This window comes from Anolis carolinensis, chromosome 5 (assembly GCF_035594765.1).
Source record: "Anolis carolinensis isolate JA03-04 chromosome 5, rAnoCar3.1.pri, whole genome shotgun sequence".
NCBI lineage: Eukaryota > Metazoa > Chordata > Lepidosauria > Squamata > Dactyloidae > Anolis > Anolis carolinensis.
The window spans coordinates 50,560,502-50,576,889 of record NC_085845.1 but is presented as its reverse complement, the minus strand read 5'-3'; the positions used below and the strand labels follow the sequence as shown (position 1 = coordinate 50,576,889).

Here is a 16,388-nt window from a genome sequence, read left to right as displayed (position 1 = left end):
ATACTTTCTAAGTTTTCTTTCTCCTATATTGCAACTATACATCTTGCAGGAACAAATGATGGTTAAACAATACTATGTCTCCTTTTATAACCAATATATGTTCACATTGAAAACACCTGGAGCGATTTTTTTTATGTAGGATGTCACCAAAGGGACAGACACCTTCAAGCTTCAGGCCCCTATATACCAGAAAGCACTGTGTAAACTTTATTTATTCATGATCAAGAAGTTGATCATGAAGTTGTTTCTTTTTGCCAATTGTGACATTATTCAAAAACAGTTATCTTGTGTATCTCAAGCTAGTGAATAATAAATTACCTGATATGAAAATACTCCATGAGATGAGGTATTTATAAATAATGAACTTTCAAAACTGCCTTCTTCTATTGGAAGAAATAGAATTCTGAAATAAATTTTTCCCATTGCTGGAATCACCTATAAATAAAATAAAAGTGTCTGATGTTCAGAATATTTAAATTGAAATAATTTCATATGTGACTTAAAAAATGAAGCTCCTTTACCAATTACCCTACACCTAGAGACCACATACCCGTTTGTGCCTCCCTCCACAGAACTTGAAGGCCAATCTGGAGAGGCATCAAATAGCACTGCATTGAGTTTCTATAGCCTGTAGTTTCTATAGGTTACGTTTTCTTTCTCTTTTTTAAATCTATTTTTATTGAAAGATTTTTAAAGTTACGTTAAAAATTAAAGAACAGCATTAAGATAAGAAGTATAGAATAGGAACACAAAAAGTGCCAAGAATAAGAAAGAAAACAGAAGGGAGTCATAGCGGAGTCAGGGATAGTGGCTGACTTGAAATGCAACACTAAACTGTAACTTGGCATTTCATACAGAAGTAGCTCATGCTTGCATGCTCTCTGATCCCCTTGTAAATCATAATTACAAATTTCCAATCATGCTTAGTAGCAAACCATGGTTTGAATCCAACCACCGTTTACCGTAAACCTGGAGTGTAAAATATATGCCTATCTGGGTACAATGGCACAAAACTGCAGATCTAACCAGTGTAGTCAGAGATTTGACTCTTAGTTGAGTCAAAGTAGTTGGATGCACCAATAAATCATGGTTTAATATTGCATGAACAGTAAATCTCATGTTCATGCACTTAACCTTAGCCTCTTCTTATCCAGCACAACCTTAATGATGAATCTGGGAGACATTCATTTCTTGGTTTAAATTAACTGGAACTTTTCATTATATTTGAACTGGAAACTCCAGTCAGTTTAAGCTATGGTGTTTTTTTTAATATTCCGAGAACAGAAACCACCATCTCACAATCATTTATTTATCTTTTTCTATAATTTTAGTTACCTACATTTTACTCTTTTCAGACAAAAAGCAAAGCCAATCAGCTGAAAACATGAAGAGATACTTCTACTCCTCACCTTGTTCCCACACCAGAAGAGAGTAGAAAGAGCATGCAAACATGAAGTTCATTTAGATGTTGTTACATCTGAAATGAGCCATTCTTTTTCTCAGGTTGAAAGAAAAAGAACAGGTAAAGAATGGTGTTGCGCATGATTGCAAGATTCTTGTTTTATCAAGTATAAGCAGAGACATGAAATGAAGCTTATTTGTATTTTATTTTATATTTGAAACTTAACAGCAAGACCAGGATGCAAAAAGTTTTGATGTGAATACTTTCATATACTCCACTTGTTTCCAAACAGCAACTGCTATGCCACACAATAAATTGCTTTTGAAGCACAAGGCAGTTTTTAAGTAGTTGGCAATTTATCCTAGGGAAGAGGGAAATAATCTGCTATACAGATAAAACTATCCCCTAGGATATCTTGGGCACTGGAATAATAATTCTGGAAGTACCTAAAAACGTAATCCCTGCACATTTACATAGAAGTAAATTCCACTTAATGTATGATCCTATTTAATGCATATTCAGTTGTTAACACAGTTTGAAAATCCCTTTAATTTCTAAAATGTTGGATATGAAAACAATGCTACTAATCTTTTCTGACAATACCTTACAGACAGTTTATGAATTAATCCATTCAATAGGTACAGGTGTTTCTCAGATACAACCTCCATGCACCTGCTGTTTTTGTCCCCATGCACTGAGTGGGCATTCAAAATCTAGTTCAAATCCACGTAAGTGCCATAACTGTACCCCATTCAATATACAGGGGTCGACAATAGGGCTGTATGCTGGTCAGGAGGTACAATTAGCAACCATGACTCTATTTATTTTTATATGTTTAGAAGTCAAGATTTACCAAAACATCAATAATACAGATAAAACTTTTTCAAATGATGATGTTAATAAGAGCTTTCTTCGGTACCCTTGGGGAGAAGCATGACTGAGATAATGACAATGATGGTGATGAAGAAAGCATTTCTATAGTATTATTAATGTTGCCACTTTTCATTCCATGTCATTTTTTAAAAGATGGGGGTTTTTTACCTCCCAAGGCCCCTTGGGAGGTGGCCCCTGCGTGTTGCTAGGTAGATAGTAAGCAACCTAGCAACACGCAGCAGACACCTCCCAAGGGGCGAGCGCCCCGTGCGTGTTGCTAGGTAGCTTGCTATCTACCTAGCAACACGCATGTCCGACTCCTTCGCCTCGCCGTGCACCGGTGTTGCCGCCCTGGCGTGACGAAGGAGCCGAGGCACGGGCAGGCGGGTGAGTGGGTGAACGGGGAGGGCTTTTGCTGCCCTCCCCGTTCACCCACCCGCCGAACAAAGGGGCTTTCTTCCTTTGGCAAAGGCTTGGAGGCAGGGAAGCGGGAGTCACTTCCCTGGCTCCAGGCCTCCGCCAAAGGGAGGGAGAGCCCCTTCGCTGCGGGGGTGCTCCCAACCGTGGGGAGGACTCTCCGTGGGGACGAGGGCTGGATCGGGAGGCACTGCCAACGCCTCCCGGTTCAGTCCTCGTACCCATGGAGAGGCTTCTCCATGGAGAGGAAGGCTGGAACGGGAGGCACTGCCATCGCCTCCCGGTTCAGTCCTCGTCCCCATGGAGAGGCTTCTCCATGGGGAGAAAGGCTGGAATGGGAGGCGCTGCCAACGCCTCCCGGTTCAGTCCTCGTCCCCATGGAGAGGCTTCTCCATGGGGAGGAAGGCTGGAACGGGAGGCGCTGCCAACGCCTCCCGGTTCAGTCCTCGTCCCCATGGAGAGCTTTACATTGGTAATAGAAGTTAATAACTTCTGACTAAAGTGTTGGATAGATGGGGACCAGGGGAAGGGGAGCATAAAAGCTTTCTTCTTGCACAACCTATATTTCAAAAGCAGTTTACTGTGTGGCTCAGTAACTGATGACAAAAACTATACTGACATCTTTTTTGGAAGGTAACTGTTTGCATCCAAACCTTATATATCTTTTTTTTAATGCTGGCTTCTACAGAATGGACTAAAGTTGGATTTTGTGGTCCACTACAATACTGTGATACACTACAACCTTTAAAAATAATTCAGATGCAAGATTATCATCCAAAATGATGAAATAGGTATCATTTTAACAAGAAATCTACCAAAGTTCATATTGACGACAAATATACAAAAATAGTAAGGATTTTACAAGCTTCTACAATATGTACAACACATCTTAATATTGTATTTTTTCATGTGTTTACTTCAGAAAAACAAAAAAAGAGAGACGTTTGATAAAAGATGGGGGTTTTTTACCTCCCAAGGCTCCAATCTGCTTATGTATTTTCCTTTTGCAGGCAATACTAGTTTACTCCTTGTCTGTTTTAATAGATGGACTGAAGCTAACAGCAGAAGCTATAACTGAACCACAATGCTATGAGCATTTCAGTTTTTGATTTTAACACAAAAGCCCCTTTCTTTCCTAGTATACTGGGGTGATGTAAAGAGATTTTTGTTACCTTTTCCAGAAGATTTTCTTAAGATAAGAAAAGCATAATTCCTAACATATGTTCCTTTCACCCAACCCGCAGAAACTGGCAGATACTGATATTTTATCCTTATCACTTCTTCAAACTTGTCTAAAAAATAAGCATTCAAGTTGCAAGCAAAAGTATTCTTTTTCCAAGTAACAGCAAACAACCGTTTAGACAGATGTGATGCACAATATCACTATTAAATAGGAAGACACAAAATGCTTTTCCTAGAAAGAGAAAAATAACTGGAGCTGCAGACAACTCAGGTTGTAAACAGCAACCAACCAGTGTAAAAGGGGGGAGTTTCTGTACGTCTTTGGTGCAGCCATGAAAGGCCATGTTTTTGTAGGAGAATAATCAACTCAAGTCCTATTAGAAATGTGGAAAACCTTGGAAAATTAAGAACAAACTGACGGGTGGGAAAGTAGAGAAGAGACAGCCAACAATTAAAGCTTCAGTCCAAGAAAAGCATGAAACTCTTGGCCTTTTGCCACAGCATAGTTTCCAAAATTACATCGACACTCACCCTGGTATGAACAGGAGACACATGAAAATGTCTAGTAGTTGTAAACACTGAATTCACTATAATGTCTTTATCCCTACTAGGATTGTAAGCATATAGCATTTTAGCTTTAGGCAGTCCCAGTAACCTAGAGGAAACAAGAAAAGGAACGTAAGTATTGTTGCAATATAAACCAAAATAGAGTCATTAAAAAAACACTTTGTCATCCATATGCAGTTTCAAGACCCTACAAAATTATATTACCTTTTTTCTATTTTTTATTTACTTTTTTGAAAATCATACAGCTAACAATGCATTACAGTACAAACCTTGACATTCTATAAATCAATGTAGGTGACTATTTACAGTTTTTGTAACTAAGTTACAGATTCAGTTTGCACTTTCCTTTTCAGTAGAGATCATGAATTTCCCCTTGAATCCCCCCAACCCCATCCCCTCTTCCCATCCCTCAACTGGGTCAGCTTATATCAATACATTGATTTAATTGTCTGGATGGCTTGGTTCTGTACCTATCATTTCCTTCCATTTTGTCAATTAAACAATAGGAAATGGTTTTATTTAATCAAAAATTATATTACCAAACACGTATATTAATTCTTTTTTAAAATTTTTTTTATTTATTTATACTTAAAACTTATACATTCTTAAACAAATTTGCAATACAGAGTTATGTATATCAAGCTCATATAGTATTTTCACTCTCTATATTACATACATACTCATATTATTTACCTTTTATCACCCCACACCAGCCAATTACAATATTTATTTCCAAAATTCCATTGTTTCTTTTACAGGTTTTTTCCCCTTACCTTCTACATATACAAACTCTATAAATTTTCCCCATATCTTCCCAAAATCATCCTTTTTTAATATCCCTCTTTTAATTTTAATCTTACATGTCAATTTATCATTTATCGCAATATGCAAAATCTCCTTATACCATTCTTCCAATTGGCACTCCTCACTACCTTTCCATTTTTTGGCTATTAACAATCTTGCTGCTGTTAGCAAGTTAGCGATTAGTTCCTTTAACTCTTTTGATACTTGAATATTATCCATAAATGACAACAGTGCTATATCAGGCGTTCCTATTATTTCTGTTTTGGTGATTCCCTTTATTTCTTTAAAAACGTTCTCCCAAAATTTTTGAACATATTTACAGGACCACTCCATATGTATATATGTACCATTTTCCTGGCAGTCCCTCCAGCACTGCTTAGAGTATTTCTTATCCATTTGATTTAATCTAATTGGTGTGAGGTACCATCTCCAAACCACTTTATAATAATTCTCTTTTATTCTTATAGACATGTTTTTTAATATACGCACATTCCACATTTCTTTCCAGATTTGAGGGTGTATTTCCTTATTGCAATCTAACTCCCACATTTCTTTAATGTGATCCTGCTCCTGCTCTTTATCTATTAGCAATTTGTAAATATCACTTGTTATACCTTTAGTTCTTTCTTTTCCTTCCAACACGTATATTAGTTCAACTCTGTGATAGTTCAGTGGAAATTTCAAATGTATGGTCTGGAAGGGCATGAGCAATTTATCTTGCAACTCTCCCTCCTGTTCCCTCACACCACTATCGTCCCCAACAGCTCTTTGCAGTTTCTCATAACAAATAAGTGGCCAGTTTGGATTTGCTGCCTAACTACATTTTGCACTTACCCTCCAACCGAGAAGTGTAAGACTGAGTTTCATTTTACTATTCTGGTTTAGAGAGTGAGCGTGAACTGTTATTGGGTTATAATGCCAATAGTTTATGGTAGAGAAAGAGGTGAAGGAGGGGAAGCATGTGGCTCTCCAAAACATAGGCTGCAACTTCCCTCCCTTAAAGTGAATGACTTCTGTGGTCCAATGGCATGTGGAGAAGCATACATTCCACATTTGTAACACCAGAAGCGGGTTTTTAGAACATATTCAGCCAGTCAACAACCCAGATTTTTTTTTATTTATGAAGCATCTGTTTTAATTTTACTTCTTTTCCCTAAGGTTACTACTAATTTGGAAACAAGCAAAACTTCAAGCATTGTTTCATCATTTTTTTAAAAAAAAAATCTGTTCTTCCTTTTACTTTACATATCATAAGTTCTTATTAACAAGCACCATGAATATGTACCATTCTTACTGGATATTTAATGGCAATACTACCATGGAAGGGTAACTTTATAAAAATCATAATTAAATACAAAGAGAAATAACAAAGAAATAAACAAGAGCAAGTTAGGTGCTCATTCATACCAACTCCTTTTAGTAAATGTTATTGGCTACAGTGGTGCTTCAGTTTAAATCAGGGGGAGGAATTATGTGGCCTTCCAGATCTTATCAAATTGCAACTTCAAGCACTCTTTGCTTTGGACTATGCTAGCAACGGCAACTAGGAATTCGAATCCAACATCCACCCTTGTACAAACAATGTAAACCATACTTCTTCAGGACCAAACACACAACAGTCCCATTTGCCTCTTTTAACATAACCAAGAGAAGATTGAAAGCATCAGTTGCCTCGTTTAATCCAGTCAGCATTTGTCTTTATAACTAAAAAGTTCCAAACGACTGTTCGTCTCAATTGAATGTTTTTCCAGCCCCATTAAGATCTGGAAGCATACTAACCCTCCATTTATAAACTGGTAGGTCATTTCTGTTTTGGGAGGGAGAATTTTGCTGAAATAAGGGGGGAATGACATTTTTGGAGCAGACTGGAGGCTTGACTCCATTTTTGGGAGAAAATTAGTCTGGAAAACAATTATTGTAACCATAAGCTGGAAAATGGACTTGGAACCACATGATCTTCACATATGGTTTAGTGAACAAGTAAAAAAAAAACTAAGCCTGGCTTATTTCAGTAGACGATAAGTGATATGCTGATTGGGAGGCTATGGGATCTATAATCCAGAAAGGCATCTCTTCCAACATCTCATGTAAATAAACTATAGTTTTGGCTTGAACTGGACCAGTAAGAAGTTATGCCTTCCAAACTCCTCATGCTTGAGACAGTATGGTATAGCACTGTGTGTAATGACCACAATGAATAAACAATGGGAAATCGTCTTTCTAATGTAAACTTGTGGTCACAGTTTCCCCCTTATCATTAAAGTGCAAAACATACTCACTGCCTTCCAAAATGGAGAATTGAGGGATGAAAATGGAGGAGCCTCCCATTAGGCATTTTTGCAGAGAAGCTGAAAAACAAGAAAAAAATAGAAATGCATCTGTTAAAAAAGGTGAAAACACAGGTATAAATTCAATTGCTAGCTCTAACAATTTATATAATTTACATATGTAATGTTTCAGAGCAATCAATTAAAATTGTCCAGTATAAAAGAGAAAAATATTTTAACACTTGACTGGCAATAACTAGAAAATAACTGTCTCAAAAGTAAGTAGTTAACAGAACTAACACAAAAGTAACTGAGATGTATGCATGACCAACTTGAAGGACGCTTCATAGGTTGCGAGCTGATACAATAAGTCTGTCAGAAGACCTTATAATTTTTGTGCTGAGAAGGAATGTAAAGGGAAAGAAAATACAGGCAGTCCGCGAGTAACAAACATTTGACTTACATATAACTCCTAGTTTCAAATGGGGATGAGGAAAAGGAAGCGAGAGGAAATCTACCCCTAGGAAGGGAAATTCACTCCTATAAGAGTTATCATGAGAAAAAAATGTATCTTCACTGAACCTTTATCACCAATCCTTCTTTCAAAGACAACCTAAAATTTTCAAAATGCAATTATCAGAGACAGAAAGTGAGGTGAAATCTTCTGAACAGAGGCATAGAGAACAAAACAAACATGGCAAGAGTATCAACGTTTCCATATGCTATCCAAAACTACAAATCAATTAGCTTGAATTATACTTTTAAAAAGTACCTGTTCTGACTTATATACAAATTCAACAAGAACAAACATGTTTCGTAAGACAGGGACTGCCTGAACTCTAAACCACAATTCAAAGCTAGCCCTATTAAAAATTGATGTTGCTTCTATCAACCCTGTTCATATTTATATCATAAAAACATCTGTCAACTTCACTCCTTGAAATCTGAGCATAAATCCTTAAAACAGTACTGACAAGCTATTTAAGTGAAAAGATACAACAACAATTGAGATGTAACGATATAAAAATCACACAAGTAACTAACTGGTAAGAAAACCTCACAGGTTATCAACAAGTTGTTTGATCTGACAAATTTTATACAAATAATTATTTTATTTTATACAAATAATTATTTGTATCTGATTTTAGTATCTGGTTCTTTGCCACAAGAAACTGAGCAACTTTGTATAATGTTTATAATGTGTTTATGTTTGTTTAATGCAATCAAGTATTAAATAGTAAATATTTGATACTTGATTGCAATAGACAACCTAAACACACAACAAATGATCTGCATTCTTCTGTGTGTCAGAAAACACATGCATCTAAACACACCCAATATAGTCTTTACTATACTTCACTATTTTTAAATCATGTTTTATAATTGATGTTTTAATTATCTGTTTTAATTGTAATTTGTTTCTATAATTGTTGTTCTGGCATCTAATGATTACTGGTTGTGAAGCCACCCTGACACCCCCCCCCCGAGGGGTGATAAATATTAATAAATACTTAATACTTAATAAATACTATTAAGACTATTGACAACCATTCTGCAATTGCTCTAAAGCTCAGCTGGCATTATCAGTGTTTCTCAGACTACAAATATTTCAGGTAACATATTGTGAATGCACTGTTGCGCATACAAAAAAATGGTAAAACTTTCAATTTCTCAATAAGCTACTAAACACACATCAATGGAGTGAACAGGTGAGTCAACTGGTCCCATTTTTTCCCAAATAATTCTGATAAAACATAAATGCATTTCCTGACCTAACCCACACTGTCCTCAAATAAACTAATGGTGTGGTGGTGAAGATGTAGGTTCCTCCATTATAGCTGTCCTAAACCTATCTGCCGTACATGTTATCTCTATGATTTTTTTTCCACAAGGAAAACAGCAGCCAGGCATCTCTTCTAGTTCTTAATGAGAGGACTTTAACAAGAGATTAAGGCATGTTTAACTGGCATTACAGTGGGCTTGTACTATTTTGCTTTAAGAATGAAGTCTCATATACATACACACATACGTGCACGTATACAAATACAAGTCTATATATGCATTTCCCTGAAATAACTATTCTAATGGTGCCAGAAGATAAATGATGCAAAAGTTGCCCACTTTCCAAATAGTCAGTAAATGAAAACCTTTAAAAGCAGAAAACAACAACAGCAAACATATTTGCTCCCTTCCTTGCTCCACCAGATAAATCGCTCTTGGAAGAACTCCGAGTGTTTAGATTTTCAGTAAAGATGGTACTTTCTAGAATTATAAAATGCACACATTCCTGGATCTAGTTTTCATCAGCACAAACATAATGCCGAAGGCAAAACACATCTCTGGGTGCCTGGGTTGACAGTTTTCTTTCTCTCTCCCATGCACTAATTTATACGAAGCAATGTGTACATGTACTCGAATGTATACACACATGCCTCCGAAGACAGTAACCAATTATCAAAGCAATTTTAATGACTGCAAACAGAAATACGAAACTTCAGCTTATTTCTGTTATTACAGGTAATTAACTATTAGCACTTTACTAACATCACTTTTACAAGGTGACCTTTCTTTCCTGACAGCTCCAAACTCAGCGTGACCCTCAACAGATCCACAGGTGAAAAGTGGTCCTTTGTGATGACTCATGGGCCATGTAGTCCCGTTCCTAGCGCTGTGGTGACAGATGAAGAGGAAAACTTGGGTTTTCCACCGTTTCAGCCAGAATTGGAATTTTCCCAGCCAGAATTGGAGCCCTTGCACCTGCAGGAGGTTTGTCTTCCAGAAAGCTGCCAAACAAGCCCTGAGTCAAAATCTCCCCCATTTTCTCGCCGTAACTATTATCAACAACAGAAAGGAGTTCAGCAGGCTAATCGCAGAAGCCTGAGAATCGCAGCCAGGCATTCAGCTGATTAAGACTGCTTTCATGAGAAATTTTAGGGAGTCATGCATCTGCACACAGAGATTGACTTTCGGTTCTGGTTCCCCAGAGAAGTGTTCTTTGGTGGGAAAACGAGACCCTATTTAGGTTCTTTGCCCTGAAGGGATTTTGCGGAGTCAATTCGTCAGCAACTGGAGTAGGTTGTGTGTGGACAGCGCTACTCCGCTTCCAAGCCTTCGTTCCTGTTTCCAAGCCTTCGTTCCCGTTCCCAGCCTTGTTTACCTCCATGGACCTTGCCTTGCTTCCTAGGACTCAGCCTTGTCTTCCAGGACCTTGTCAAGTATTTTACCACGGATTTTGTCCCTGTTCCTCGTTCCTTGCTGCCTTGTATCAAGCCTTGTGTTCCAAGAATCAAGTTTACTTCCTAGCCTTTGCCTCAAGTTCCTTGGACTAAGAACCTTGTTATCTCCCCTCACTTTGCTTGGCAAAGTGAGAGTTTCGGTTATTGGATTACAACTTTGGACCTTAATATTTTATATTGGACATTGTTTTTCTGGACTATAATTGACCTTTCCTGAAAGGTCTTCTTCTGAACTACATTCTACACTTATTTTTATTGACTTTATATATTTCCTTAATAAAGATATTAGATAGATTCTGGCCTCTGTGTATGGTTATTGGTGCTCTGCAGCCTGGGTCGTGACATCCTTGGACAACTCTGTCCCATCTTTACATTAGAGCAGTGGTTCCCAACCTCTTTTTGACCAGGGACTACTTTGACCAGGGACCACTCTCCAACATTAGTACCAAAAGGGTTATGAATCAGTTTTTGGTCAACTTTAGATTTGGTTTGGTTATTTGGGGTGCTGATTCAGAAAACTGCATTGGATAGACCACATCAGGTCTAGTTTCTGATACAGAACATATGCCATCCAGTAGTTGCCATCTGCTCACCCACAGAAAATCATATTTAATCATCTAGAGCTGATGTGGTCTATACAATGCAATTTTGTGAATCAACCCCCAAATAACTGAAGGAACAGGCCTGCAAATGAAGGCACCAAGGTCGTCTCTCTGCCTTTTCTTATAGTTCCCCCATTATTTGAGAGAAGGCCCCTCATCTTGCCAGATAACATTTTGATTGGAACAAAGGACTTTTCTTGAAAGACACCTCCTGCCTCAGTAGCAGAAAAACAAAGATCCTGCCCACAGTCTCAAGATATGCTGTGTTTTGTATAAACTAGGGTTTCCAAGGACTGACCTTAAGGGTCATTTTGGTTGTCTTTTCATTAGTTTAAATTTAGGAAGCCCTTTCTGCAAGGTCAAAAATAGCTTTAATGTTTCACTTTCAGCTGCATGCGCTCTGAAGAGCAATCAACAACCACACGGAAACTACCGGTACCTTATCTCTTGACAGAAATTGAGAGACTAAAAGGAAGAACAATGAAGTTGCAAAAGTCAAAGTAATAGGAAGTTAACACACTTGTTAAATACAATTACCTTTCATTCTTTGTGTAACTACTGAAGTAACCACATTTCATCTGTCTCTGTGTGTGTGTTGTATGCATCATTATATTTAATACAAACAAACCATACAGCAATACACACATATCTTGTGATAATGATACAAAATCATTTGGATTCAAAGGAAGTCCTGCTGGAAATGATTAAGATCTTTGAGGCCTTTGTCGGAAGTAAAGTGAATTCTGATAAAACGAAATTGACTTTAAAAGAATCATAGAATCATAGAATCATAGAATAGTAGAGTTGGAAGAGACCTCAAGGGCCATCTAGTCCAACCCCCCGCTAAGAAGCAGGAAATCGCATTCAAAGCACCCCCGACAGATGGCCATCCAGCCTCTGCTTAAAAGCCTCCAAAGAAGGAGCCTCCACCACGGCCCGGGGGAGAGAGTTCCACTGCCGAACAGCCCTCACAGTGAGGAAGTTCTTCCTGATGTTCAAGTGGAATCTCCTTTCCTGTAGTTTGAAGCCATTGTTCCGTGTCCTAGTCTGCAGGGCAGCAGAAAATAAGCTTGCTCCCTCCTCCCTATGACTTCCCCTCACATATTTGTACATGGCTATCATGTCTCCTCTCAGCCTTCTCTTCTGCAGGCTAAACATGCCCAGCTCTTTAAGCCTCTCCTCATAGGGCTTGTTCTCCAGACCCTTAATCATTTTAGTTGCCCTCCTCTGGACGCTTTCCAGCTTGTCAGCATCTCCCTTCATCTGCGGTGCCCAAAACTGGACACAGTATTCCAGGTGTGGTCTGACCAAGGCAGAATAGAGGGGGAGCATGACTTCCCTGGATCTAGACGTTATTCCCCTATTGATGCAGGCCAAAATCCCATTGGCTTTTTTAGCTGCCGCATCACATTGTAGGCTCATGTTTAACTTGTTGTCCACGAGGACTCCAAGATCTTTTTCGCACACACTGCTGTCAAGCCAGGCGTCCCCCATTCTGTATCTTTGATTTCCATTTTTTCTGCCGAAGTGAAGTATCTTGCATTTGTCCCTGTTGAACTTCATTTTGTTAGTTTCGGCCCATCTCTCTAGTCTGTCAAGATCGTTTTGAATTCTGCTCCTGTCTTCTGGAGTGTTAGCTATCCCTCCGAGTTTGGTGTCATCTGCAAACTTGATGATCGTGCCTTCTAACCCTTCGTCTAAGTCGTTAATAAAGATGTTGAACAGAACCGGGCCCAGGACGGAGCCCTGCGGCACTCCACTTGTCACTTCTTTCCATGATGAAGACGACGCATTGGTGAGCACCCTTTGGGTTCGTTCGCTTAGCCAATTACAGATCCACCTAACCGTAGTTTTGTCTAGCCCACATTTTACTAGTTTGTTTGCCAGAAGGTCGTGGGGGACTTTGTCGAAGGCCTTACTGAAATCTAGATATGCTACATCCACGGCATTCCCTGTATCGACCCAACTCGTAACTCTATCGAAAAAAGAGATCAGATTAGTCTGGCATGACTTGTTTTTGGTAAATCCGTGTTGACTATTAGCAATGACCGCATTTGTTTCTAAGTGTTTGCAGACCACTTCCTTAATGATCTTTTCCAGAATCTTGCCTGGTATTGATGTGAGGCTGACCGGACGGTAATTGTTTGGGTCGTTCTTTTTTCCCTTCTTGAAGATAGGGACCACATTCGCCCTCCTCCAATCTGCTGGGACTTCTCCTGTTCTCCAAGAACTCTCGAAGATGATTGCCAGTGGTTCTGAAATAACTTCCGCTAGTTCCTTCAATACTCTTGGATGTAGCTGATCTGGCCCTGGGGACTTGAATTCGTTTAGAGTGGCCAGGTGTTCCTGGACAACTTGTTTCCCTATTTGGGGTTGGATTTCCCCCAATCCTTCGTCCATTCCATGTTGCTGAGGTTGAAGATGGCTTTCTTTTTGTGAGAAGACCGAGGCAAAGAAGGCATTAAGCAGTTCTGCCTTTTCCCTATCCCCTGTCACCATCACCCCATCTACTCCTTGCAGAGGAAATGTATTGTTTGTCCTCTTCAGTATTATAACAGAAAAAAGGTAGAAGGGGGTGTTCAATATCTGGGAGGTTATAATTACAAATAACATTAATTTGTTGTTTCAAACCTATAATAAAAATTGGAAGAAAACCGAGAGGAACTTTTAAAAAAAGGAAAAATAAACTTATCCTTGATGAGGAGAATTGCAGCAATGAGGAAAATGTTTTGTCCTAGACATTATTTTCTCCAAACAATCCTTATTATAAGAAATAACACTGGCAGGAGAGAATTTCCAGATTTATCTGGCAGGCAAGGAAATCTAAAATAAAATCCAAAACACTGTATGCTACAGTTAGAATGTACACAGGAACTTGAAGTTTCATGTGGTTGAAGGAATGAATATTGTTAGGACATAAGAAACTGTTGGAACATGAATGTCATTATCTAAGATTTAGGTGATACACATATTTGTTAGTTAGAGCATATCAGCTACAGCATTGCCAAAGGCTTTCTCCAGAAAAGAATGGTCTAAAAGTCAAAGCTGGTTATTTTGTAATGACCTTTATATTCGGAACAATAGTTGGGGGCTTAAATCAAGAGAGATATTACTCTTAACTGGTTTGCTTATAAACAACCCATGGAGAGGTTTCATCAAGACAAGTGAGATCCAACTATTGAGGTTAGAGAAAAAATCAATTCCTTTTGGAATTGTGCAAAGATTATGACCATGTGATCAAATGCATATAAATGTCTTTTGAAATTGAGATAAAAGATGAATTGGTAAAAATTATATGATAAAGTGGTGACAACATTTGGGGAAGAATGTCCAAAGGAAAATATAGGATAATGTAGGTGACAGATATAAAATTCACTATAAGCAGTAATTTAAAAGAAAATATAGGGTGTTTAACATGTGATATTTAACTCTAAATGAGCTGTCAAAAATGACTAAGACTGTTTCAAATGTTGTGGCTATCCAGACAAGGAAGGTACCCTTTTTCATATGTGGTCAACATGTAAGAAAGCAAAATACTACTGAAATAGCACACATATATATGTGTTAATTCAAAGGATTCTAAAGATACAATGTGTCACCAGAAATGTTTTTGTTGGCTATTAACAGGATGGGGGTCAATAAATATGGACTATGTCTCAGATATCGGTTAACAGTGACAAGAATACTGTTCATTCAAAAACAGAAAACAGGTGGAAGCACCACCAACAGAAGAATTAAGACTGCAATGTTATTGCTAAATTAATGTGGGTGTTAAAGGGAAAACCAATCAATTACTTTTTGGATGTTTGGAAACTGTTAATGGATTTTTGAGCAATAAGAATACTACCACGTAACAATTTGCAGGTTTGGTTTTTAGTAACCTTAGTAAATTCATTTATATAGATATCTAATGGTGCTCCATGCAGTCATACCGGCCACATGACCTTGGAGGTGTCTATGGACAATGCCGTCTCTTCGGCTTAGAAATGGAGATGAGCACCAACCCCCAGAGTCGGTCACAACTGGACTTAACGTCAGGGGAAACCTTTACCTTTACTTTAATGGTAGATTAGTACATCTTCTCTTGCATTTTTGCTTTTCACTGCAGTTTGGAATGGGGATCAGATTCCTTTGTATTGTGGTTTTAAGTACAGTACTTAGTTAGAGCATCTGTGCTAGTATCAGTTAGTGTTTATTTAGTTTAATGTTTAGTTTAGTATTATTGTTTATAGTGTTAATCAGATTAGTCGTTATTTTATGTTTACTGTTCAAGAAAAGTAACTACATTCTATTCTAAGAACGTTAAACCAGGCCATTCGCCAATAAATGACTGAAGAAGGGGCAGCGAGCCTGGTGTCCTTCAGATATTTTGGGAATGTCACCACCACAACCAATGGGGGTGATGGATTGTTTTCTCCTGTTTCTGCATGGTTGCCCAGCATAATATCATTTGCATTACCAAAAATTCTCTCGTGTACTGCTCTTGCTACATGAGACTGACAGACCTATCTGCTTCTCCTTAAATGAAGTAATACAGACTCAGGATATACCAAGATATGGCTTTGTACTGAAGGACTGTAAAGGCTCGTATGAAACCTTCTAATGTAGTCACAACGATATAGCTCTTTTCAATTTTTCTGAAGCCCATCCAAAAAAAGAATAGCTAGGAAAAAGAAAGGTAAACAAAGGTCAAAGAATACAGAATCAAGGTTTCAGCTCTACCATGGCTCATTCACAAATTATCTTGTCATTTTGTGATACAGTTCAACTCTGATAAGCCACTTTAAATGTCATATGTGATGCAAGACTGCTCTTTGCAGAAATCTATAAAAAGTAGATCTGTTTATGTGCAAGAGCAGTGTGGGGTTCAGTCTAAAGGTTTCAGTATGAATTTTAAACAGGGAACTGAAATTATGAAGAGCGAAAGTATGTTGGTGGGGCATAGTTGATGAGGACATGAACTCACTTCTGAGAAATTCATGCTATAGCAAATCAGCAATGAGCACTTTGGGTGGCCTTGGGAACCTCTCTCTCTGCC

General features: G+C 38.2%; 1 protein-coding gene across 6 annotated transcripts in view; it reads right to left on the bottom strand.

Annotated features, from left to right (window-relative positions):
* Positions 1 to 16,388, bottom strand: part of tmem131l (transmembrane 131 like) — a 92,726-nt gene that overhangs the window by 37,862 nt on the left and 38,476 nt on the right. For 4 of the 6 annotated variants that reach the window (XM_008111951.3, XM_008111952.3, XM_008111953.3 and 1 more), the window contains exons 4-6: positions 7,525 to 7,593; positions 4,406 to 4,529; positions 319 to 435 (exon numbers count right to left, since the gene is read on the bottom strand). In XM_008111951.3, coding sequence (XP_008110158.1) covers positions 319 to 435; positions 4,406 to 4,529; positions 7,525 to 7,593 — 310 coding nt within the window. The remainder of the gene's footprint in view (positions 1 to 318; positions 436 to 4,405; positions 4,530 to 7,524; positions 7,594 to 16,388) is intronic. The other 2 variants (XM_016994084.2, XM_062981092.1) reach the window with 1 other exon arrangement.